A 25,305-nucleotide genomic window follows, 5' to 3' on the forward strand; every position below is an offset into this window, starting at 1 on the left:
ACACGTTGAATAAAGAAAAAATGTCAAATCAATCCACTACAACTAAAATCAACCCCAAGAGGGTGAAAAACAACTGAAAAATAACAAACTGTCTCTTTTCGTCGTAAAAAATTAGCACCAAGTACTTGGACAGATCACTGATCCGACTCGAGGGCCTACCTTGGCTCTGATACCACGTCAAAGGTGCAACATGAAAGGATAAATCGAGTGATGATCAAGTTTGTAACCACGAGCAAACCTCCTCTTGGGACCAAGCAACCAATGGATCTCAGAGATATTGCGACAAATTTCCTCGAACACGTTCTTCTTAAATCTAGCACCCACCATATGGGCACTGGTAGCACTAAGGATAAGGTGACCTGCAGAAAAGGGAGAGCAAAGAGAATGGATAGCGCTAGCAATGGGAGAGAGATCGCAACATGCACAAATGCTAGAGAGAGAGAGAGAGAGAGAGAGAGAGAGAGAGAGAGAGCACATGACATGATAAAACACTAGAGAGAGGAGAGAGAGGGGACATTGTAGAATACTAAAGACTCCCACCTCTATTTTATATGTGCGGGCTCGTAATCCCTGCAAGGATGCGTGATAGGCGGGTTGGATAAGGCATGGGAGCCTGTGGGAGGAGGTTGACAGCTCGAGCAGCGCAAGTGTCGCAGGGCACCCAACATTTTACCCAATGGAACAATGATCAACGGTGGATTGAATGCCCACCGTTGATCCCACGACTCCACCCCGTATTCTTTATAAACAAGGCCCTCCCGAGTAGTTTTTTGTTGTTGCTGCCCATACGTGTTTTGCCCGTTAGTCACACGGAATAATTGCATTTTCGACTGCGCGCGCGAGAGAGAGAGAGGGAGAGAGAGAGAGAGACGAGATCTCGTAAGTGTCACGAGCAGAGAAGATACGTCTCTCTCTCTGGCACATTTGGTTTTCACGTTTCAGATATGCTACACGCCCTATATCTGAGCACAGCTATGCCGGCTCTTTGGGAGCCGCTGCATCACCATGAACCTCTGCGCTCCACCCACACCCACATCCAACAGCAAGGCCTTCGTTCTCCTGATCCTCTTTACATCCCTTATCGCTTGCGGTGAGTCCCCTTTCCTTTGTCCTCAAGGGCTTTTGATGAATTTTGACTTCTATGGAGTTTGATATTTTTTAAATTTTTTTTGCATGCAGTAGTCTAAGATTTATTTTGCAAATCTTAGAAGTGGTCGGGTTTCTCTTCAAGTTAATTGAAAAACAGCAAAAATCTGATCATTTCTACCCTTGTTCTTTGAAAAAAAGAGGTTTCCTAGTCATGAACAAACTTTTCACCATTAGTCAATTTTTTTTTCTTACTCCTAGTGTGGTATCCACATTTGGAGGATGGGAACATAAGCCTTCAGAGAGTTTGTTTAGGGTTAAACCTTGGTTTGCTTATGATCTTGCTTATTAGTATTGGGTAAGGCTCCTTGAGGCTTGGGTAAGGCCCCTTGGAGTCACTAGGAATTCCTTCCTATGTTTATATGATTGTTAAGGGTGTTGTTTAGAGTCAACTATCCTCCCCCCTTGGGCACGAGCGTTGCTCCATTATTCTAGCAAAGTGTCATCAGTTGTCTGCATTGATGGTGGCTTTTCCTTGATGGTATGCGGCCCTTCCTTGACCATACTTTATGAGAGGAACTGAAGGAAACTGGCTCCTTCTGCAATAAGATGATTGATTTAATTAGCGCAGAGCTCGTAAATCTTCAGTAAGGGTAGATACAAGATTACACATGAGCAAGGCAACAATTAATTCTTATAAGTAATCAATTATCTAACCTCATTGAAAGGTGGACGAGTCTCCAGTAGACCAGGTGATCAAGGAAAGGGAACATGAATGGGATGGTCTGCTAAACTTGGTTTATGCCACATGCATGTGTGGGTGCATTGGCAGTGTTAACAATGAGCTCCTATCTCCTTTCTCACCACTTCCTGTCAATGCATGGACACACCGAATTATGAAAAGAGTGTATTCCAATGCATTTTTGAATTTGTTTTTATGAAGCATCACTATTTTGCTACATTTAAATAGGCCAACTTTGAGGTGTCTCAGGCACTTGAGCTACTAAAATGTACTTTTTATTTATTAATAGAAAAGAATTAGATTTCAGGTTTGACATGCTTTGTATGGAATATGTTACAGGGGAGGTAGAGGGTGTGACCACGATGAGGATCCGGAATGGGTGCGGGCACACTGTGTGGCCAGCCGTGGTGACAGGCTCGGGGACGGCCCCATCAGAAGGGGGCTTCATGCTCAATGCAGGGCAATCAACCAATGTGCAGTTGCCACCTGATTGGTCGGGAAGGTTGTGGGGCCGGACAGGGTGCAATTTTTCAAGTAGTGGGGTCGGCATGTGTGAAACAGGGGACTGTGCTGGCAAGCTGGACTGCACTGGAGTAGGTGCCACCCCCCCTGCCACTCTCATCGAGTTCACAATGCAGGGACAACGTGGCCCCAAAGACTTCTATGATGTCAGCCTCGTGGATGGCTTTAACTTACCTGTTAGCGTTACTCCCTCGACCAACCTCACCACTAAAGCCAACCAAACCTCTTGTGGTGTGGCTTCTTGCCCTGCTGATCTCAACAAAGCTTGCCCCTCTAATCTCCAGGTTGGTCCTCTTAGCTTATCCTCTTTCCTTTTGTATAAGTCTATGGTGATATAACCATTTTGTAAAATTAATAAAGCATTGGGTGTGTGAGTAAAATGTCTAGCTCTAGTTGCAGCTTGGGCTTCCCGTGCCCCCTCCAAACCCACGCGCACACACACATAAACACACATGAAAATCTATCAATAAAAGAAGTTTTTACAAAAAAAATGGTGACAGCTACTCTCTATGCGGTTTCAAGGCAAATAAAGACAACTGTCAAAATAGCACAATGTGGTAGAATAGATGCGACACATTTGTGGTAGCAGACATGCATGAGAGTGATTGAGACAAAGAGCATGGTATGGATGACTTACTTAGGCGGGTTTTATGTGTAGAAGTTTTCGGCGGCAGTTTTGGAAAGCGTTCACTTTTCAACACATTTTGATTATTGATTTATAAAAGCTGTTGATTTAAGTGCTTTTTAGCATTCTTAAGTTTAACAGAGATTTTTAAAGTTACTTTTATGCTTTGGGTCGGTGCCTGTAAAAGAGAGTCCGGGTGTTATTAGAGTAGGTCAAGTCGTGACTCTGTGGATGACTCAAAGGGAGAGGGTGGAGTCTTTGATAGTTGTAACTTTAAGTCTTCGATTTTGATCAATGAATAGGAAATACGGTAGGGGGTGCCTAGCTAAGAAGCATTGGCTTTTGAGAGTGGAACTTTGCCACTCCGTGTCTCTTGTGTGTTGTGTTCTTTGTCACAAACCGATGTGTTCTTTGTCACAAACTAACTGTGTTCTTTTCACAAACCGATGTGTTCTTTGTCACAAACTGATGATGTGGCATGGCCTAACTGAGAGAACCAAGGGGCCTAAAAGAAGTAGAAGAAGTTTCTACCAACTTGGAGATTATGGCTGAGTGGCCTAAAGAGGGTTAGGTTTAAAAAACCTAACCCCTACAAACTTATTAGAACTTGGCCAAGGGGCCCAAAACCCTTAAAATAAAGCAGGACCCACAAATTGCGTAAAGACTGATGACATGGCAATGCTATACGGGATTGTTGCGTTTCACACGGACTGCTGAGATGGCAGTTGTATGCATTTTCGGAGATAGGCCAAGGGACTTTATAAGTGTTAGACTTACACCACTCTGCTGCTTCACAGGTTTAGGGCATACATCTATGGCTAGTATGTCTCCGAGCTGGCCACCCAATGTCTAGGTTGTACCTGGTCCGGCCGCCCGAGTTAGGGGCCGGCCGCCCACTTTTGTCCGGGTGTCCACATATGTTTCCATATATCATTTTTTTGTTGGGTCGTGGGGATTTTCATCAGGCCTTGGCCTACCTCCCCTTGGGTACCTATTTATGGGGCTAAGGGGGTACCCACTTCCCATATCTCTCATCTCACAGAGATCGTACACTGATTGTACTGAGGGTCTTCAGCTCATGGTAGTCATGGGGGGCTGATCGCCCCCTCTTCACCATATCTTGCGTTTGTGGTCTACTCTCTCTCTCTCTCTCTCTCTCTCTCTCTCTCTCTCACGCTTCCGCACACGCATACTCACATGGTATCAGCAGCTTAGGCTTTCCATGGCTTGGGACAGCGCATCTCCGCATCGGGTTCTCCTCCCAAGATCAGTATAACCAGCGTTTTCATGCAAAATCTGCCAACGTGTTGCAAACAACCAGGCGGCTTGGGACAGCGCATCTCCGCATCGGGTTCTCCTCCCAAGATCAGTATAACCAGCGTTTTCATGCAAAATCTGCCAACGTTTTGCAAACAACCAGGCGTGCGATGAGATTTGCGTTTTTCTTTGCGGAGGATCTCCCTCCACCTGCGTTTTTGCAGATCAGGTCAGCGTTTTTGCATCAAGCTGCCAACGCTTCACTTCTGGGATCATTTCATCGCCCGAAACCTCCTTTGCTCCATTTGCGTTTTTCAGCGAGATCTGCGTTTTTGGGTTTTCAGCCCATTTTCGGTGGTTTTATTGGTCACTTTGTGTCGTTGACACCTTCCACAAGTTGCTGGGCACCTAGGGTACCCATCAAGCCTTTGTTTTTCCAGCAAATAGAAGGTTTTTGGTGCCAACAAGTGCAGCAAAAGTGGACTGCAAATTGACCTGCGTTTTTGCAGTAGGAGGGCAGCGCTCAGGTTTTGGACCCCGGATCTCGGCACCACCTACCCGGCCTTGGCATCCAGTGCTTTGCCGGCGAAGTTCCTCTTCAAATCTACAGATTTCAGCCATTACCCCTTGCTGTTTTCTCTGTTTTCAGCCCATCTGGGGCAGTGACAGTGATTCACCACCCCTCCTACACCCTCTGCACCGCTCCGGACCATGCCGGGAGCATATGAGCACGCTGAAAATCGCTGGACAGCAGCGTTCTCATCACCTCGCAGTTGCGTTTTTGGGTGGACAGCAGCCACATGGCTTGTGTTTTTCACAGAGGATGAAGTTATTTCCTGCCAGGACACCATCCGGTGGTGGTCCGTGCAGTATCTCTGTGACTGCTGCAGTACACGGTATCTTCGACATTAGCTTGATCATCTACGGGCGTACGATCCTTAGAAGATCCATTCATTCCAGCCATCATCCGGCGGTTGCGCACTCCAGAGGGGGTGGTGACTTGTGGTTTGCTATGCACACACCTATGCACTCATTAGAGGAGTTCACACGAGATATGGCCATGCTCATGGCATATGGGATTCCGACATTCCTAGAGAGGACACCACCATCTTGGGTGGACACACTTACCAATTGACCTCGACATGGCATATCACTTGCTTACACAGGAGCTTCTACATGGACTTAGGGAGAGGATCTTGGGGAGAGGATCTTGGATCTCTTCTTGGACAGGTTCATTGCTTGGATCTACAGACGGGAGTGGGACTTCAGTGCTTTGGACTCTCTTGGAGAGTTTACCCACGAGATGCGGGAGATCAGGCATCATTACGCGACTACATTTGGAGTCACCCGGAGCTTGGCTTGGATGGTAGCGCAGCTGCTCTTCTACACTCCGGATCATTTGGATTACTACCTTCTGAGTTGCTTACACTCACCCTCGGTAACCTTACAACATACTCATCCCTCGACGTGGGCAGTAGGCCACTCCCAGCTCATTCACATTGAGAGCCACACCGAGTTGCAGTTTGGTGGTGGTGTTGATGCGAATTTTGTTTTGATTGACACCGAAGGATTGGAGGTAGGAGATACAGGCAAGACGGCACAGACACTCTGTCTGGCCTTTCCTCTTCTTAGAGGTTCTTCGCAGCGCAGACTTCTTAGTCTGGCTTCCGTTCTTCATATAGGATGATTACGGTGCAGACAGCTTGGTCTGACCACACCTCTTCTCAGAGGCCCTTCACAACGCAGACTGCTGAGTTTGGCTTTCCCCTCATCTTGGATTACCCTACCTCTTGACAGGACACCATCCGGTGGTGGTCCGTGCGGTCTACGGTGACCGTTGCAGCTTACGGTAGCTTCTATAGTGTAGATTGTTTAGTTTGGCTTTCCTTGTTTCGGAGGAGTTTACGGCGCAGATTACTATATCTAGCCTTCCTAGAGTTTTACACAACTTAGCCACCTGGCCACAGTGCACACTGGGTTGCAGGTTTATGCATTGACAAGCTTCCGATCATTCTCATGACGGTCCCTGGGCTTCTCCATTTTCTCCAGACAATTTGACTACAGACACCACACATCCTATTGGGCAGGACACTTGCAGGTCTATTGGCACTTCTTTTACCACAAGGAGTTGTTTTCACACTCAGTTCGGGACCTTCACACAGTATCTTCACCTTGTATCGACGGAGTATAGCAGTTTGCTACACTGCTCGTGACGACATCTTTCCACGGAGATTTCTTGGCGGTTGGGACACCCCAGATTGCTGCTACATTGGCGGAGTTTCTTTGAGTATTGTCTTTCACTGGACATCGTAGCATACATCTTCAGCATTTGCCACACATCTTCGGCTTCACGCGGATGGTTCAACATTCGGTGCTGAGAGGGGGTGTTAGACTTACACCACTCTGTTGCTTAACAGGTCTAATAGATACATACGGCTAGTATGTCTTCGGGCTGGCCGCCCATAGTCTAGGTTGTACTTGGTCCGGCCGCCCGAGTTTGGGGCTGGCCACTCACTTTTTGTCCGGGCGTCCACATATATTTCCATATATTATTTTTCAGTTGGGTTGTGGGGATTTTCATCAGGCCTTGGCCCTTGCCTACCTCCCCTTGGGCACCTATTTATGGGGCCAGGGGGTACCCACTTCCATATCTCTCATCTCACAGAGATCGTACACTGATTGTATTGAGGGTCTTCTACTCATGGTAGTCATGGGGGGCTGATCGCCCCCTCTTCACCATATCTTGCGTTTGTGGTATTTTCAGCTTTTGGGGCTCTGCTTTTGGCATCCCTTGTAAACCTTTAAATAAGTGGGTAGGCCTCCCATTTTTCAGAGCATCTGGACGCAGAGTCTCAGAGTGAGAGCCTCCCACTCACTTGTACTTTTGCAACATATTAATACAAAAAGAAATACCGAAAGGGGCGCCAGTCTATGGGGCCAATATCTCTAGGCACGGAACTCGGCCGGGCCAGTGTCGATTAAATTGTGAACTGTGAACTGTCTTGAAGTGAAATTTTGTGGTGTCGCGGTAGAATCTTGACTTGGAGTGTCCAAGTCTGCTACATCCAACCCCTAGAGAAAGATGCAGATGAAGTTTTACCAATTTGCATAACCTCTTGAGGGGCCTAAAATTAAAGAGTCTGAAGCTTATAAGTTGTACCAACTTATGGTACCCCATCCGAAGGGGCCCAAGGGACAAAAGACAAGAAAATTGCGCAAGGATGCTGACATGGCAGTGTTGTAAGGATACCCCGCGTTTTCCTCTGGCTGTTGACGTCGCACCTTACGGATTTGCGGTTTGCGCTGGCTGCCTTGAGCGCTAGCTTTTGGGCCTAGGATGCTTTTAGAAGTTGAAGCTTTTCATGTACTGCTTTTGGGGTTGTGCTTTGGGCATCCCTTGTAGTGTTTATAAGAGCCCTTGGGACCTCACTTTGTAGAGCATCTGGATGCAGAGTCTGAGAGCAGAGGTCCCTCAGGAGTTGTACTTTGCAATGATTAATGATAAAGAAATATCGAAAGGGGCGTCAGCCTTTGGGGCAATACTTCTGAGCGCGGAACTCCGCCGCACCGTGTCGACTCTCTCTGTCTCTCTCTCTCTCTCTCTCTCTCTCTCTCTATATATATATATGTATATATATATCAAAGCTCAGTGATTTTGAAGTTTCTGTTCATGTGTTGCTATTGATTTCTCGCTTGGAGTGTCCAATCCTGTTACAAAAGACCTAGTGCCTTATGCTTGTCAAACTTGACTTTCTAGCATATCAAACAAATGCGAACAAACTCATCCACGTCCTTTTTGAGCCTTGGCCAATAGAAGAACCGTTCCACACCTTTCAAGGTGGTTTCTATGCTGCGATGGCTCAAGAAAGGTGGATAGTGGCACTCTGTCAAAACCTTAATTCACAATGCTTGTGTAACACACAAGAAGTTTTTCTGCATCAAATAGCCTTCCTTGAGAGAATAGCCTGCAACTACTTCCCCCCTCTGCAATCGGTTAAAGATGTCTGCAAAATCTGAATCTGTTGCGGATTGATCTATCATATCCTCGAAGTTGTGTTGATGAACTGCGGATTTAGCCAAAACCGAAGGCTTACGAGACAGTATATCCGCCACCATATTCTTCTGTCCCTAAACATGCACAATTTGAAAGTGAATTTGTTGCGTATTGATCTACCATATCCTCGAAGTTGTGTTGATGAACTGCGGATTTAGCCTAAACCGAAGGCTTACGAGACAGTGCATCCGCCACCATATTCTTCTGTCCCTAAACATGCACAATTTGAAAGTGAAATTGTGACAAAATGTCTGCCCACCGCATCTGCTTGTCCGAAAACTGTTTCTGAGATGAGAAATAGCGTAAACTTTGATGATCGGTGAACACTGTAAAATCGGCTCCGAGTAGAAAGCATCGCCATTGAGTAAGAGCATGGATAACTGCCAGAAGCTCCTTCTCATAAATCTGTGCAACCCGTTCTGTTCTGGGAGCAAAGGAGACGCGACCACATGCATCACTGTATATCTCAAATGGCTTTTGCAAGTTTGACAAAACCAACACTCGACTAGTCGTCAACTTCTCCTTGAGAGTCTTGAAGGTTGCAATCTCAACTGGTCCCCATACGAAAGGAACTCCTTTCTGTGTCAAAGCATGCAGAGGAGAAGCAATCTCTGCAAACTTTCGAATGAACCGCTGATAGTAAGAGTACAAACCCAAAAAGCTCCGAACCTCATGAACATTCTTCAAATCTGGCCAATCTTTGATGGTCTCAACCTTGGCAGGATCCATTTTGACACCCTCTTCAAAGACGACGTGTCCCAAAAAGTGGATCTTTGGTAAGAAAAATTCACTCTTTTCAATTATCACCAACCGATGTTGCCTCAGTGCCTGGAAAACTTGTAATAGGTGGTGTCGATGCTCTGCCTTATTCTTGGAGAATACGATGATATCGTCGAAAAAAGATACATATAAAAGAAATATTGAAAGGGGCGCAAAGGTTTTGGGGGGTCGGTGCATTTGGGAGTGGAACCTTGCCACTCCGTGTCTACTGTGCTCTCTCTCTCTCTCTCTCTCTCTCTCTCTCTCTCTCTCTGGAACCGGTTCGTAGACGTAGGCTTTCACCCGAAATTCTTTACTTTAGACTTTAGGACACAAAGGAACTTCACAAATAAGCTTGTGACTGGAATTCATTACTTCAAGACAAACCACGGCCTGGCAGCTAAAGCACTACCAAGCAGACAACGACACCCTGTAGGCCCCAAAGATTGGCGCTCCTTTCGGTATTTCTTTATTCTGAATATACTTGAGAAAAGCCTGTAAACTTCTACAAGCTGTCCCACTTTTATCGGGCTGAAATTCCTCTACTCTAACCCGATTTCGGCAACATAACCACAGGAGAAGTCTCCACGGACAAAATCCCAAGCAAACATTGACTTTCCATGCACTTTAGAGCTCTTTGCAAAACCTGGCGAGAAATTGCAGCTCGCTGAATTCTCTGTTTTTTGATCCGTGTGCCGATCACTTTTCTGGGTAGCCCTTGAGCTCTCGCACCTGTAGGGTCACTTGCCCCTTGAATTAGAGGAGATTCCTCATGGGAAATCTCTCTAAATTGTCCTGTACAAGCACCCTTGACAAATTAACGATCCGAACGCGTCCATCTAACCCTCACCAAGATGTCCAAACCTGTCCATGGCTGTAATTGCAGGTTTTTGACCCAATTTCGCTAGCATAACGGCGCAAATATCCTTGTAGGTCAAAAGTACACGTCAAGGACACTTTCCCTTGCGATATGGAAGCTTTCCAGTGAGCTGCAGGTCAATTTCAGCATGCTGTAATTTTCCGTTTTTCCACTGTTAGGTGTCTACTGCCTTGTACACACATCCCAAGGCCTTTCCGAGGCTCCCCTGGCAATTCCCTGCAGTTTAGGTGCGAAATTTTAAACTTGCAGAAAAACACAGTAGGTTGTAATTCTCTGTTTTGGACCGTCTGGAGCGGAGCGAGCACGCCTACGCGTGTCTCACGTGCTCCCGCACGCAATGGGACAGTTCCCTTGTGATCGGACGAGTTTTCACGCGAGAAAACTCTCCATTTTCGCATTCCTTCGCGAAGGAACTATGTGTACTTGAAGGGGATTAGCTAATGCTGTGCGTACTTGAAGGGGATTAGCTAATGCTGTGTGTACTTGAAGGGGATTAGCCATTAGCTAATCTGGTTCCTGCACAAAAGGCTCTTGCCTTGGCAAATGCGCATAAAACCCCTAGAATTGTACAAGGTCATCTGAGAAGCCCAACTAGTGGGGCATTACCATATATGCAAAGGGGAGAGAGAAATGCGCGAGAGAAAATCGTCGTGCTACATAGAGCAAGGGAGAAGGTAAGCTTTCCATTAAAGCTGTGAGCACCTGCACCCACTACTCACACACTGTAGCACACATTGTCCTCTTCTCTCAATTTGGGTGCCCCCCTCCAGTTGAGGTGTCCTGCAGGTTGCTCTACAATTGCCAAGTGTCCAGTCTACCATTTTTGAGTTAATTCCCTAGTACCCACCAACTTATAAGTGTAGCGAGGGGCCTAAATGACTTTGAATTGAGCCTAGACACCCTTTTACTGCTAGGATTCCAGTGCCGATTGGCCCGACCAACTCGTGGTGACCTGCCCTTTCCGACTACGGGTGAAACTGTCGGTCGTCGGCCATTTCACACTGGCCATAGAATGTCCGGCCATTTGCAACTTCAAAACGAGGGTCCCAAAAATTAAACAAAAATCATCGGAAAGAAACCAACAACACAAATTAGCAATTGCCACATCCTCGTGACTCTCTCTCTCTTTTGTTCTTTTGTTTGGCACATGCTGCCCTCTACAGTTACATCATGTGTGCATGATGGATACTTGGTGAGCACTAATAGAATGTTAGTCGGTCTTTTACTCACCATGGGAGTTGTGGGTGCCAATTTGGCTCAAGTAAGACTTTAATCAAAGCAAACGAAAAGCACCAAGGATTTGGGTAAAGGTTTAGTATTTTCAGGCACTTTAAAATTGCAGATCCGTATTTTTCTCGCAAGTTTCTTTGAAGTGCATTATTCCTAGTTCTTGGGATATGCAACCTTCATATGCATTCTTCTCAACTGGGCAAAACAATAATCATATCAAGCTTTTGCAAATAAAGCAATCCTTTGAAGTTAATTAATCAAAGCATGTATGCCATAACTTTGTTTGGCCACAGTAGGAGTATGAACAAGCAAGGGATTTGATGGTGTCCATGTCTCTCATTTGGGCATGTGCAGTGACATGGACATCTAATCTTTCAGTTCTTACTTAGTGTAGCAAAGTGCGTGAGTGCATGGGATGATCTTGATTGGTAGTTGGACAATGGTGCATCCAAACAATTAACATAATGTAACAAACATTTGGTGCCTTGGGCAAGTTGGCAGAAGGGAAAATGTTGGGCAAAGGATTGCTAACATGCAAGAGGACTCAAATTGGCTAGACGGGAGTGCTCCACCATCTTAAGGTCTAGATGGCTAGACCAATCAGTAAAATATTTCAACTAAGCATGCATGTGTAGTGACATTATTGAGATCTCCTGCATGTTCCTACAGAAATTTACATGCACGTCATGGTGTCAGCAATTTCTACCATTATATTCGACGAATTGCTTGTGTAGCTGTAAAACAAACATTTTGTATTTTGCGGTAGAGCACATAAATGAATGTTTTGTGTGTGTGTGTGCGCGCGCGCGCACGCGTGTGTGTAGCCACTTTCTAAGAAGGGGCCTAAGTGTCACACCGTGTGTCTTTTGGCTTATGAATCTTAACATGGTGTGGGACTTTGTGTGTTGTATACAGAAAGTGTAGCTTACTAGCATTTCTACATTTACCTCATGTTTTTTATTAATTAGAAGACAATTTTTTTTTCATCAGCAAGTCTTGTCCTAAAAATTTTCTATGATGATCTTCGTAATAGATGATGGCCAATGGAGAGGTGGTGGCTTGCAAGAGTGCGTGCCTAGCATTAGGAAGTGATATATACTGTTGCGCCGGTGCCCATGCGAATCCCAACACTTGCAACTCTACATCTTATTCTCGCATCTTCAAATCAGCATGTCCCAATGCCTATACATATGCATATGACGACCCTAGTAGCTTGTTTACTTGCTCCTCCTCAACATATACCATAGTATTTTGTCCATCCTCCAGGTATTTGAACTTATCAAGTTTATTTTTGATTCAATTTGAAGTAGGGAGATAAAATAATAACAATATGTAAAAATGAAACCAACTAAGAGATTGAGAATTTAGAGAGTGTCTCTATGGAGAGTTTTACCCCTATATAAGTGACATAGAAGATCACCCACAAATATGGATGAAGTAGGTTATCTCCAAGAAGATACTATCAAGAATAGGGTAAGCAAAATAGTAAATGCCTCATGCAAAAGATGGTATCAAAGAACTTTTCTAAAGAGAGTTTTTTTTTCTTTTCTTAGACAACTCAATGGTGACCCATAAATAGGATATAGTTCTCCATAGCTTGAAAATAACATGTAAACAATAAACCATAGTAATAGGGAATGGCCGTTTTCAGGTCTCCTTTCCCCGTTCCCATTCCAAGTTCCCGTTCCGAATCCCTGTTCTGTGTTTCAAACGTGAGTACCCGTAACAGGGAATGGCATTTTGTTCCGCGTTCCTGTTCCGTTTTCCCGTTCCTGGTAACTATGCAATAAACATGAGAATTTGTGCTCTTTGTAGACTTTAAATTATTTTTGTGATTTCTCCTCCCCTTCATCATCATTAGCAAGTCTTAGGTACTTTTCTTCTTTACGATTGGCTGATTGTAGACACTTTCTTTGGTCCATGGATGGCTCTCATTCTTGCCTCTTGAAAGATTCTTTGCTAGTGCTTCTCCTAAAGACTACTCATTTTCCTTGACCTTGGTTGGGTACTCGGCTTTCCCTTGAGGTTAAGATGAATTTGGAGGGATCAATAAAAGATGAATCCCTCAATTTTATAGTCTGTCTTCAAGCGTTGCATCAAGATTGTGTGGATGCCATAACCAATGCCATAGCATACATATTTATTGAGTTATGGTAAGAGATCATGATAAAATGTGCTTTGAAGTTCAAGTAAGGTATTTCTTGATGCTAAAATTTAAAATAAAGAGGTTAAAACCTTCAATCCAATGAAGAAATCTCTATATTTTGAACTATAGAGCTAATTAGCACTAATGGAGTGTACCAAATTGTTACTATTGTGGGTACAGCTTTTACAACTGATGCTTTTCATTGTAATTGCTTTTGGAGAGGCCATGGGCCTTTACAAGTGTGCCCAGGGCCTCACTCTTGGTAGTAGTAGATAGCCCATTTGTCAATCTTGTATCATCTACAAAAGAATATTATCTAGATGTGGCCTTTGCAAATATGTAACATTTAATAATTTATTAGGAACACATTTTCTTTTGCATTCTTACTTTTCCATAGTCAATAGTATAATAGCTCAATGAAAATCTATGTTCTCTTAGGAGGATCTACTTGAAGCCTAATGTTATTTATTGTTGGTCCCCCTCCCAAATGAAATGAATTCTCGAATAAATTGCAGTAATCTTTCTGCCCCTCCCAAGCCTGGATCTAATTGTTGCTCAAGTATCTCAACCGGGAGTCCAAGGTATGCATCTAAATAAATAATTGCTCAACAATATTCCATGGTGCAACTAAGATGAGTTAGTCACCATACATATTTGAAACACATATTTTTTTGGGTATTTTTGTTCTCTCATTTGTGTCAAAATTTTGTAATAATCTAAACATGAAAAAAAGGCTATAATTTTAGTAGTTAAAAATATGCATTTGCTTCTTCCAAACAAATCTCACTCTCGGAGTGATGCGATAAACGAGAGTTGGAAGATAGAGTATATTGAAGTGCCATGCCCTATGGACATGATTAGTCCACAAGGGAAGCAAAGCCCAAAGCTTTGCAAAAAGACCTCGAACTTCTCACGAGACAATGCCTGTGCGAATAGATATGCAAGGTTTTCTTGTGTTGGCACATTAGCCAAGATAATCTCTCCAGTTGAGAGTCTCTCCTTGACAGAGTGATAATTCATGTCAATAAGCTTTGTGCAAGCATGAAAGATTGGGTTCCTCGCAACTACCAATGCACTCTGACTATCAGTGTAGATGAGAGTGTCAAACTTTGGTCCAATTCCCAAATCAGTCAACCGTAGCTCTGAAAGTTGTGGTGTACTCAACCTCACAACTAGAGGTGGTCAAACTAGGTTGCTTCTTGCTCAACCAAGATATGCATGAACTATCGAGCATGAAGTAAAAACCATTGCTGTGGACACTCGTGTGTCATAGCAACCAACCCAATACGAGTAAAAAAAAAACATGTAAATATGGTGGACGAGGATTCCCCCCGGGATAAAACAACCCAAGATGTAGAGTGCCACTCAAGTATTTTTAATCCTTTTAAGTGCATGCAAAACCTTAGACCTTGGGCTATGCATAAATCTGCTCACTTATGAGATTGCAAATTGAATGTCTAGCCTTGTAATGCATACATACATGAGGCAAGCAACAATTGTCATGTAGAGGATAACATATATAGGATCTTGAGCATCATGTAGACTTAACTTCAAATCTATCCCATAGGAATGGCAATTGATTTACAATCATCAGATCCAAATCTGCTTGGCAAAATTTGCACATACTTTTTTTTTGCATAATGCAATACCCTCATCACACTGCCTAACTTGAATGCTCAAATGTGGCATATAAATCAACATTCAACAACATGTGTCTCATTCAGATGAGTGAGTAGTAAATCATCCACTTACACAACAACAGTAAGACATACATCATCCACTTACACAACAACAATAAGATATACATCATCCACACGTTTTACACACGAAGTGCTCTCAATCATACTATTTTGAAAGCATAGATTGTATAGATTTTGCATGTGTATTAGCTTGCATCTGCCTACTCTTGGCTTGTGTCCAAACACTCTTCATATCACTAGAAAATACCTAGTTTGGTCAACGCCAAGTGTTAACGTGTTTTGGGTGTACCAACTACATTGCTCTCAATCATAGCAAAAGATTGAATCTAATATAGAACTTGTCCAAACTGAGTAGAAACTGTTCATGGTATATAGCACAAACTACAGTAGACCATCAAAGACCTATATGCAAAAATTTGTAGAGGAAGAAATTTTGCACAAAAGGAAGAAATTGCTTGCACACTACATGTATTAGCGGAATCAGAGGCCAGAATGAGCCCAAATCCAAATTCACACAACATCAAGCTCTATAAGCTTGCCCAAAGCATCTATCAACCTCTTGACGCTTGCCAAAGCTGACCCAAATCAAAGAAAGAGGAGGGGGTGTGTATGTGTGTGTGTGCGAGAAGTCGGCGACTATGCCTGGAGGATGCTACTTGCTCTAATATCAATTTTTGGAGTGAGGATTGCAAGAATGTACACATAACTTGGAGATGAAGAAGAAACTTAAGGCACACAACAAAGACTTTATTACTTGGTGTGCAAATACAAGATAAATAACCCTAGAGTGATGGGCATATATACAAAGCATGTGGAAAAAAATAGTGATGAGGAAAAAAAGTGCATTGACCACACTTAGGACACATCACACACATCACTACCATATACATAGAAACAAAGGGGCCAATGAAATGTCAATAAAGTTGATGGCAAAATCTACCAAACACAATTAATGGTGATAATGAAAATATAAGGGTTAGCAAACTATATTGTTGCATTGATGGTGTCCAAGGATTTAGGCTTTTTCATGTATGCAATAAAAAAAGGGATAATCCAAGAGTTGTGGATATATTTTCAGCTCAATAAGCCATGAACAATCAAGCCCTTTAACCACTAGAGCTGAAGGTCTATGTGAAATGACAAGTTTTTAACACAAAATTTGAAAATTTTATTGAGTACATGGGCTAATGGAGTTCAAATTAATCAAATTTAGGCTTGATCAAGGAGCTTTTGTCAAGGCCTTTGCGCACACATTTGTATTAAGCATGGAATGCTTCAAGAGAAGCTTGCATAATAAAAAAGAAAACAAGGAAAATAATCTAAGAAGGGGAATGATGATTGCACAATAACTATTGCCAATTCGTGTAAAGGGTATTGGTGCTGCAAGGAATATTTAAAAAATGTATCCTCCCACAACTTGAGCATTATGAAGAGAATGGGGTTCAAGAGGGCCTCTCTAAATCTTTAATATTAAGAAAGTGATCGAAGGACAACTTTTGAATCCAAACAAGCAAAAACAGCTAGTTGGTTTTAATTCACATTTTTTCTCTAATGAAATATAAAATATAGTGAAAAAACCTATACCGTGTAACATATCTATGGAAGAGCTCAATATGTAGATTCCATATCTATTATCTCCATTCAAATTGAAAATGGTATGTAGAAGCCATAGAAAGCCAAAAATCATGGAATTGTCCACCACCCTACTCTTACATTTCTTTTACACCCAACATTCTTGCATACATGACATACACCTATTTGTCAAATTTTGGGTCACATCAATAATCTCATGGCAGGTTACGAGGCCCTCCTAGATGCCATCCTCGTCCTTATGGTGGTTTGGAGAAATTTAGATGGGATATTTTGGTACGAGAAAGGAGAGATGAATATTTAAATAAGTGTATGAGAAACTTAAATTTGCATGACCATCAAGAGAGGATAATTGAGAATAATTAGAATAAGATTGGACCGAGCAGTGGTAACTTCTCGACGAACCCTAGAAGTAGGGCTCCTCTGCATGAGCCTTGGCGGTGCTGTGCAAGCTGGTGAGGGTTCATAGGCAAGTTGTTCAAGGGATGGGGGGCCACCCCTGGCCTCCAAGGCCGTCAACCTTATTTGTTCTAATCGGCTCGGTGATGAGGTATGCAGGTGTGACTGCCATTTGCATCTCTGGTGCATGACTAATGCGTTGCCCTCCAAACCCCACAAGTGCGAAGCGGATGAAGCTCTCTCTTTAGTTGGTGGCTCCCCCCATATTATGACAATATGTTCCTAACTTCTATGTGCTTCTATAGGTGGTTGGCTCTTTTTTGGCAGGATGGCTCCCTCATTAGCGTGTTTTTAGATAGTGGGTCCTTCTGATTATGGTGGGGTGGCTCCCTTGTTAGTTGCTAATCTGTTGTAATTCTTTTTGTACTCTTCTGGTGCTCATGGTAGCTGGTCTACATGAGTTGCTTATGTAATCGTTTTAGTGGCAATAAAACTCTTAACCTCCACTCGGTCGAGGTATTGCAAAAAAACAAGTGATGAAATCACGAGACCTGCAATAAGGCTTCCCAATTTGTCTTCAATGAAAAATCCTGAAGAGTAGAAAATATGCTTTGAATGAAGGGCGTACAACCTTTATAAGGAATTTATGGAAGGCCTAACTCCATAGCAGGGGATGCCAAACAACTATTGCTGCTTGTATTTCCCTGTGGTACCCATCTTGAGTTTAATTTAACATATAATTCATCAAAGTGCCTTTATGGAGAAATAGAAGAAATGGAAGGCCAAACATATGTGTGAAGGCATCTCAGTTGTAGGGAGCACGTAGGCACTAATGGGATGGTGCAAAAATGTAGCCACAAGGTGACTCCCACCATTGTGCATCCTTGGCACTAAGTAACACCCATATTAAATGCGGGGTGGAGTAATGGGATCGACGGTTCGGGTTGAGGGGTGAGATCTCGAGGTGCACTAAACGCGGTCGCACAAAAAGCGAGGCGCAGTAAACTTGGTCAGTGGGAAAAACGAGGCACGCTGTTGGATTTTGAACCAGTGGCCTTGCAGTCTAGGTTGAGGGTCGCATAGGCTAACCACCTCACCCACGCGCGCATCATGTATGCCTAATCATTTTATGGCCTAATATTATGAGGTTACTAATATTGTGAGGTGATATGCATTTCCCAAGCTGTCCAGGTTTAGTTTTTGATTTGACTGCTGCGTCTGCGATCTCCTCTGCTTTCGCGTGTGAGCTTCTCCGCCTTTGATCCCATTGCCTCCCCCTCTTAAATATGGGTGTTACTTAGTCCTGAGGCTTGTCCATGGCTACAGCCTGCTCTACGATGTTGCTGCCTTGCATGACCATTATCTCCCTCACGTAGGTCCTATGGCCCTATCCATCACCTAGCCTCTGTAGCTCCTATCACTCTCAAGTGCCCTCAGGCCTCTTTTATGGAACAATTCTCAAGCCACGACTCCTCGACTCTACTCACTCTAGAGCATCGCCGCCTACCAGCATAACCACACACAGGTGCACACGTGCGGGGACACACACACACACACACACACACACACACACACACACACACACACACACACACACACACACACACACACCATGATGGGAGGTAGATGATGCTGGAGACGAGGCTAGTAGTGATAAGAAGGAAGCCAAGGGCTTGGCCCAAGTACTGGTTAAGCCGCAAGTCCAAAAATTGCAATAATTAATTAGGTGAAGCGATGATCATCTGCCACCTGCTTAGCAGGCATGGTTGCATGTATAAATATTGCCTGCTACTACTCCCCATGCGTCCCTTAGCAACAACAACTTGCCGATTCATCGTCTTGCTCCTCTTGATCCCATGATAATTCGACTTCCCCAGCCTTCCCCTTTGATGATCTTGCCCTCTCCTTACATAGGAGGGTCCCCATGTAAGCAGCGATAGGCGCCTAGTCAATCTTAATCAAGAAAACAAGTGATTAAATCAGTAGGAGTGGGGAATATGGAGATAGTAATAAACACAAAATCTTATTGTGTATTTCTCAACACCCTGTAATCGTTACCCTATCTCCAAATCTAAACAATGGAGGGCGCATCAGCAGCTCATGACAACGTCAACATGGGGAGAGGGGTTGGGGTGGGCTCATGGGGGAGGTATGAGAGCAATAGGGGTGAGCTGGTGTAGCCGCAGTCCAATAATTGGATTGTTTGCATGACATCAAGAAATGTGCAAGGAACACGACAAGAATCGAGAGCTTGGGAGACGGGGACTGATCACGGGTCAGCTCGCGCACGCAGAGAGAATGTACGTGTGAGTGTAGGAGAAAGAGAGACCGAGAGAGAACATGCATGGCAGAGAGAGGGGGGGGGGGACTCAAAGAGGACCCCAAAGGAGTCATCATTAATCTCCCCCTCCCCCCGAGTGATAGGATTTGATGGGCTACCCCAAATGTTTACAGATAAGTATGTGCACCTTATGCCCTTCTACATTGAAGGGCAAAATTTATAATTGCCCTTCTAATGAAGAAAAAGAAAATTTTACACCCATTTACATCAAAATACCAAAAAAAAATTCATTATTAAACAAGTTAATATGTCACTTATCTCATACATTAATATTTCACTTATCTCACACTCTTCCATGCATTTAAACCATCTTTTTAATATAACTTTCACTTATCTCACACTCTTCCTTTTAAAGCATCTTTCTATGTTACCAATGGTGCTATAAGCAGACTTTTGAGCTTTTTCTTTACTTATAACAAAGGATTCCTTGGAGACCGCACTTACAATTGCTTTTTCAAGCATTTTTGCTATGAGTGTCTCATTTCACACGATATTTTACACCTGCTTCTCTGGTAATTCACTAATCGTCTTTGAGAGAGTTGACCTTAGAGAATGAAGAATTGCCTTCTTCTTACTAAAGAAACGGTGAATTGAAGTCTCTGCCATAGTGACTACTATACAGATATCCTATGAAGAAAAAGACATAAGAAGTCAACCCACATATGTGTAGATATTTTCCAGTGTATTTTAAACTATCACATTAAGGCTTCTAGATTGACCTAATGTGACACAATGGTAAACCATATATCACTTTGAAAGCTAAAAGGACTGAAGGTAAAAATCCATAGCTCAAGATGGCATACCCAATCAAGCCATATGAACATGTGACAAATTGAGACTATATTTGTAATTATATGCAAAATATAGACATTGTTATGTGTGACACACAAACCTAAGGTATGTGAGACGTGTCTGCTACCGTTTTTATTGTAAAAAGAGACATAAATAATGTTTTGGTAAGAAACTATAGCTCAAGATAACACACTTGGTCAAGCCATATGACCATGTGGGAAATTGAGACTATATAATTTGTAACTACATAAAAAAGAATTTAACAATTTTAAAATTTGTAACTCTTTTTATTGTAAAAAGAGGCACAAATTACCATTTGGTAAGAATGGATAGCTCAAGATAACACACCCAGTCTATGCCCCCTCCCCCCCCCAACCCAAATTAATCACTCCAATCGGATTCAGGCCTAAAAATCTAAATTGCTCAAATTTTACCACGTGGTATAATAAAATCAGAATAGATTTATATTGAGTCTCCTTTCCATCATTAAATGCAGATCTAAATATGTTCTCTTGTCTTTATAATCATTGGTATCTTCTATCTTTTCCAACCAATGGAAAATTATGCATTTTTATTAAAAAAACCTCTCCCTTTTTATTAGCAAAAAGGGGAGGCATCACTAAGGCCTCACCCTCACCCTTTTAGAGCAGGACAATAACAAAGAAAGAGAGGGAGGAGGCCACGTCATCAAAAAACTTAAATGGCTTGGAGAGTGTCTATGCCCACATCCACAATATGAATGCCGTACTAAACATGCTATTTGAAGTTGTAGGCCGATTTATTACAACAACCCCCAATTAGACTCTCTATAAATTTGTCCATCAACTTGGGGTCCTCAAGGCAAGACTGGAGCGGTCCTTCAGACACCCTGTCACGGGGTAAGCTTAGAAAATGGTCAACTGTGGACGAGAAATGGGCTCTTGATGGAAGATTGGTCCTTGGAGAGATGTTGTTAAATTTAGCTATTGTCTTCAGTCAACCCAATCGGCTTCCAAGTTGGATAGGCTATACTTCTTGCACAATGCTAGCGACTGGGTTCCCTCATCTCTTCATATGGAAGTTCTCATACAGGAAAGTTTATCGGATCACTTTCCTCTTATTGGAGTGGTAGATTTTATGGCAGAAGGACAATATCAACCATACGAAAGCAACAAAATGCTAAGCACCAGTCCAAACTTGTTTAAAAACCTTCATTTCAAGGCATTGGTGTCTCAAGCATCCAGTGAGCTCAGTCAAGACATTGCGGACCCTTGGAAAAAGTTTGTAAAAAAATTCAAATTGCAATTAAGAGGGTTGGGCCAACTCTTAAAAAGAACAGAGCTCACGAGGTGTTAGTCCTCAGTGCTCACCTCTCGTTTTTTAAGAGATCAATCAAAAGAAAGTGCAAGGCAACACTTCAAAACATGAGCATGTGGAATGGCTGAGGATTAAACATAACCTCCTGACCAGAGAACAAGAGAAGATAAATGCATTTCGACTAAGGCCAAGGAGAGTCAGGTTAATAATATGGAAACTTTTGATTGGTTTCAGGACATGCTTAAACAAAAGATTAAAAAATGGAAATTTATCCTGCTCCTGTTTCATTTCCGGGCAAGACTCATCCACACCTTCCTTATACCATACATTTCTTTTGCCTCTCCATTCCTCCAATTATCTCAGAGGAACTGGAAGGAATTTTTCAAGCCCATCAAGGAGTTCCTTTGGAGAAACACAGTAACTAGAAGAAGGCCATGGCAATGGGGTAAGTGGGAGGCCATATCCAAGCCAAAGAATCACATAGATTTTTCATTCTTGACCCTTCTATTCATAGTGGGGCCCTATGTATGAAATTGTTTTGGACTCTGGCCGAATCTGACTAGATCTGGGCCTGTCTGGCTAGGGAAATGGTGATGAATGATGGTAGGATGTCTACACGAGTGGTGGTGGTATATTTTTTTGGTATGTTCTAGCACAAATTAGCTCACCTTGAGCATTGATATTAAAAAAAAATAAAAATAATAAGAATTTAGATATAAGCTATTGTCAATATGATTGGAGTTAGCTATTGACCTTATCATGCTTTCACCCATTTCTTGGTTGTCTCTCCCCAAAGGATTCAGCTCATCCCAATGATTTAATGTACTTCAAATACCATTTGGGTTGAGAAGGCTAAGATCTTCTCAATTTTGCTTGCCAATCACGGACTATTAGCACCCTTAGTTTTAAGCACCAATATAAAGAGGGACTATTAGCACCCTTAGTTGTACGAACCTATATAGAGAGGGATATGAGCGACATTGAAGATATATACTAGTTTATGCCTTTATTTTTGAAACGTACACGGAGTCCAAATAGTACTCCCATGAACAAGAAGCTGATTGTTAGTAATTTTTTTTTTTGTTATGGCATAATTGATGGCTTTTGTGAGCTATGGCATGTTCTCTTGGTAAAAGGACCACACCCAACAAACCCTTGGGTGTATCATTGTGATCCTCAAACAATATTGGGAGGTCTAGTAACACGGGTCACAATAGAAGGTTTTATATATTTGTAAATTGCTTCATTGTCTCTTACAATCCACAATTTTTTGTCCTCATTTTTAGTTATTTGCTATAGAAGAAAATTTGTCTATAAATACTTGATAATAAGAGACATACCAATAAATCTTATAAGCTTAGCTATACTCCTTGGTTGAAGCCATTATTCTCGTACTTAAGCTTTTGTAAATCCATGGGATGCTATATTTAAACATAATATGCCCAAGATGCTCTTTGTGCTCTTCTAGAAATTTGGAGGAGATGATAATGCCATCAAAGAATCATCATTTTTGGCAAAAGCTCATTCACCAATAACAATCTCCTTTTGCTGAGTGGGATATACTTTATATGGGGGGTTATTTGGTTCAAAACTTGTTAGGAGAATCTCTATCATTCTGTCACCATTCCCCCTTTCCTTTGCTGTGGAATTTGCACATCACCCTATACTCACTTACTTGAATTAACAAAGAGAGAGGTACCTTCATCAAAATCTTTGGCAAAACAGTTTTACTAAAATAGAGCCTTTTATTGACTAATGAATAGCAGCATGAGACACAAGTGGAATAATTTATCCATTTATCTTTGCTCCCTTATGGTGAATAATTATAATTGTATTAAGGTTGACTATCATGAAATAAACCCATAGTAGGCCTTGGAAAGCATTTGTATGTTGTAAATGAGAGACAAAAAAATCTTCATGATCCACATAGCTTGGATTGTGGAGGTAAATCTTTCCAACAATTGAGAGTCTTATCTTAGATTTATGTCCTAAGAAGGCTCCATTGGCTTCAAGTGCAATGTCCATTTCATGTGTATGTATATCCAACTTTGTCCTGATGTCCATGGAAGGAAGTTGTGGATAGTTGCATCAAATGCACTACAGTTTTCTTGATTATGTACATGTGTTCTTCACAACACAGAGGAAATTGTAGATGTTATAAGTAAGATGGCCATCGATAGATAGAGCTATGATAGACCTTTCAAGCTTGAAAGTATTCTGATAATGAATGGCAAAGGTTTGCATGATTAAGAAGAGGTCTAGAGTGAGAGAGAGCACAATTGGCACAAATAGTTGACTCTTTTGGGCTTGCTTCCCTCTTTTTACATGGTTTACTTGCTTTTTGGCTACTTCAACCACCTCTCAATGGAAATGGGTAAAGTCCTTCTTTTCGAAACCTTTCTTTTGCTATCAAATATAGTTAGAGAGAGAGAGAGAGAGAGAGAGAGAGAGAGAGAGAGAGAGAGAGAGAGAGAGAGAGAGAGAGTTCCTATTCTGGTCCCAAAAAGTATGTTAGGATTTTAAGAAAATATCCTGAAATTATCTGAATGTTTCAAATCCTTGTGACATTCCCTTTGCTTTCGCATCGCCTTTCAATCTAGATATAGTTTGAGAGAGAAACTGTCCTCTTAAGGATCACATCTTGGTCATTTTGATTGTTGAGTGTATGTAGGAGTTTCTAGAGTATTTTCTTATCAAAATTTTAAGAATATTTCTTAAGCATATTAGCTTTCTAAAATTTTAGCATTTCAATTCTTTCTACTTTCACGGCTCTGTTGGAAGCACCTATGAGCATTCCCTCTCATGCTTAAAAAAAGAAATCCTCATTTTAAGGTTGAATAATGCCTTTTGGTCTCATCAAACTTTTGTCTTTTGAGCACTTGGGAAATTTGGAAACCATCACTAGCCCCATACACATGGAACATGAAATGCTAAATTGTGGAAATTCCTTGTATTTTTTATGGTTTATTATTGAGCCATCAAGGTTAATCTCCACCTTCATATATAAAACATGCTTATTTCTTTGTTAATTGATAGAATATAGATCTAAATACAAGAAAATGGTTTTTGTCATGCAATGGTCTCTATTACTTTCAAGGCCTATACTGTACATCCAACTTTCTTCATGATTATACTTTACTCTTTCCTTCATAACACTGATTTTTATTGTGGAAAATTTTAAATTATGAACCCTTTATATATGTTTTCTACGAATAACTCATGTCAGCTCTCTAAACATAGGTCTTTGTGTACGTCAAATGTAGATCTAAGAAAGCAGTTCAAAAAGTTCTATGCTGATTGATCTAATAATGACTTCCTTTATGTAGCTCTTCATCGTCGGAAGCACAACCAAGCAAAGGATTTTGCTGTTGCAAGGCATTGCGGTTGTTGGGGGTCACATTTTTTATGATCGTGACTCTTTTGCAATCTCCATGATCAATGGAAAAGTTAAAAATCTATTCTTTTGACATGGTAACAATGTTCATTATTTGCATATCTTAGCAATACTCATAATTGTTTCATCATAGTAATCTCAGGGGTTTGATATCCACAAACTTGGCTTATGAGCTGACAATAACTTGGCATTTTTGGGCTTCCCTGTGAAAAGGCCACCTCAATGGACTAAAATATGCTCACTCGTGATGCCCTCACTCGGTGAGAGCAGGCTCTCTTGTAATTCTTTTTGCCTTTTTAAATATATCATCACTCATAGTATGTGAATGGACATTCTTTTTGGGTTGAACTACAAACAAACTAATTTCAAGATGAGAGTGTGTTCTCTTGTGAATATAATATACACAGAAAAACTGTATATCATATAAATTTTTTGGACAAGTTTTCATGTTGGCGTTATGTGGATAAGCTTTAAAGGGATTAAATTGTGAAA

The 25,305-nt window shown here is 42.1% G+C and overlaps 1 protein-coding gene across 2 annotated transcripts; it reads left to right on the forward strand.

The window, feature by feature from the left end:
* The first annotated feature begins 782 nt into the window (after nucleotides 1-782).
* LOC147463832 (pathogenesis-related thaumatin-like protein 3.5) lies at nucleotides 783-25,148 on the forward strand. Of its 2 annotated transcripts, XM_086491469.1 has the most exons (5): nucleotides 783-1,090; nucleotides 2,168-2,634; nucleotides 12,189-12,421; nucleotides 13,817-13,882; nucleotides 24,746-25,148. In XM_086491469.1, the coding sequence occupies exons 1-5, from the start codon at nucleotides 1,006-1,008 to the stop codon at nucleotides 24,852-24,854; spliced, it is 960 nt and encodes a 319-aa protein (XP_086347595.1). In that variant the 5' UTR covers nucleotides 783-1,005; the 3' UTR covers nucleotides 24,855-25,148. The 2 variants fall into 2 exon arrangements, with proteins under 2 accessions (XP_086347595.1, XP_086347596.1); XM_086491470.1 differs by lacking the exon at nucleotides 13,817-13,882 and having other exon boundaries at nucleotides 784-1,090.
* Nucleotides 25,149-25,305: the final 157 nt, after the last annotated feature.

Source organism: Adiantum capillus-veneris, chromosome 2 (assembly GCF_014529385.1).
Source record: "Adiantum capillus-veneris isolate H3 chromosome 2, ASM1452938v2, whole genome shotgun sequence".
In the NCBI taxonomy this organism is placed as follows: Eukaryota; Viridiplantae; Streptophyta; class Polypodiopsida; order Polypodiales; family Pteridaceae; genus Adiantum; species Adiantum capillus-veneris.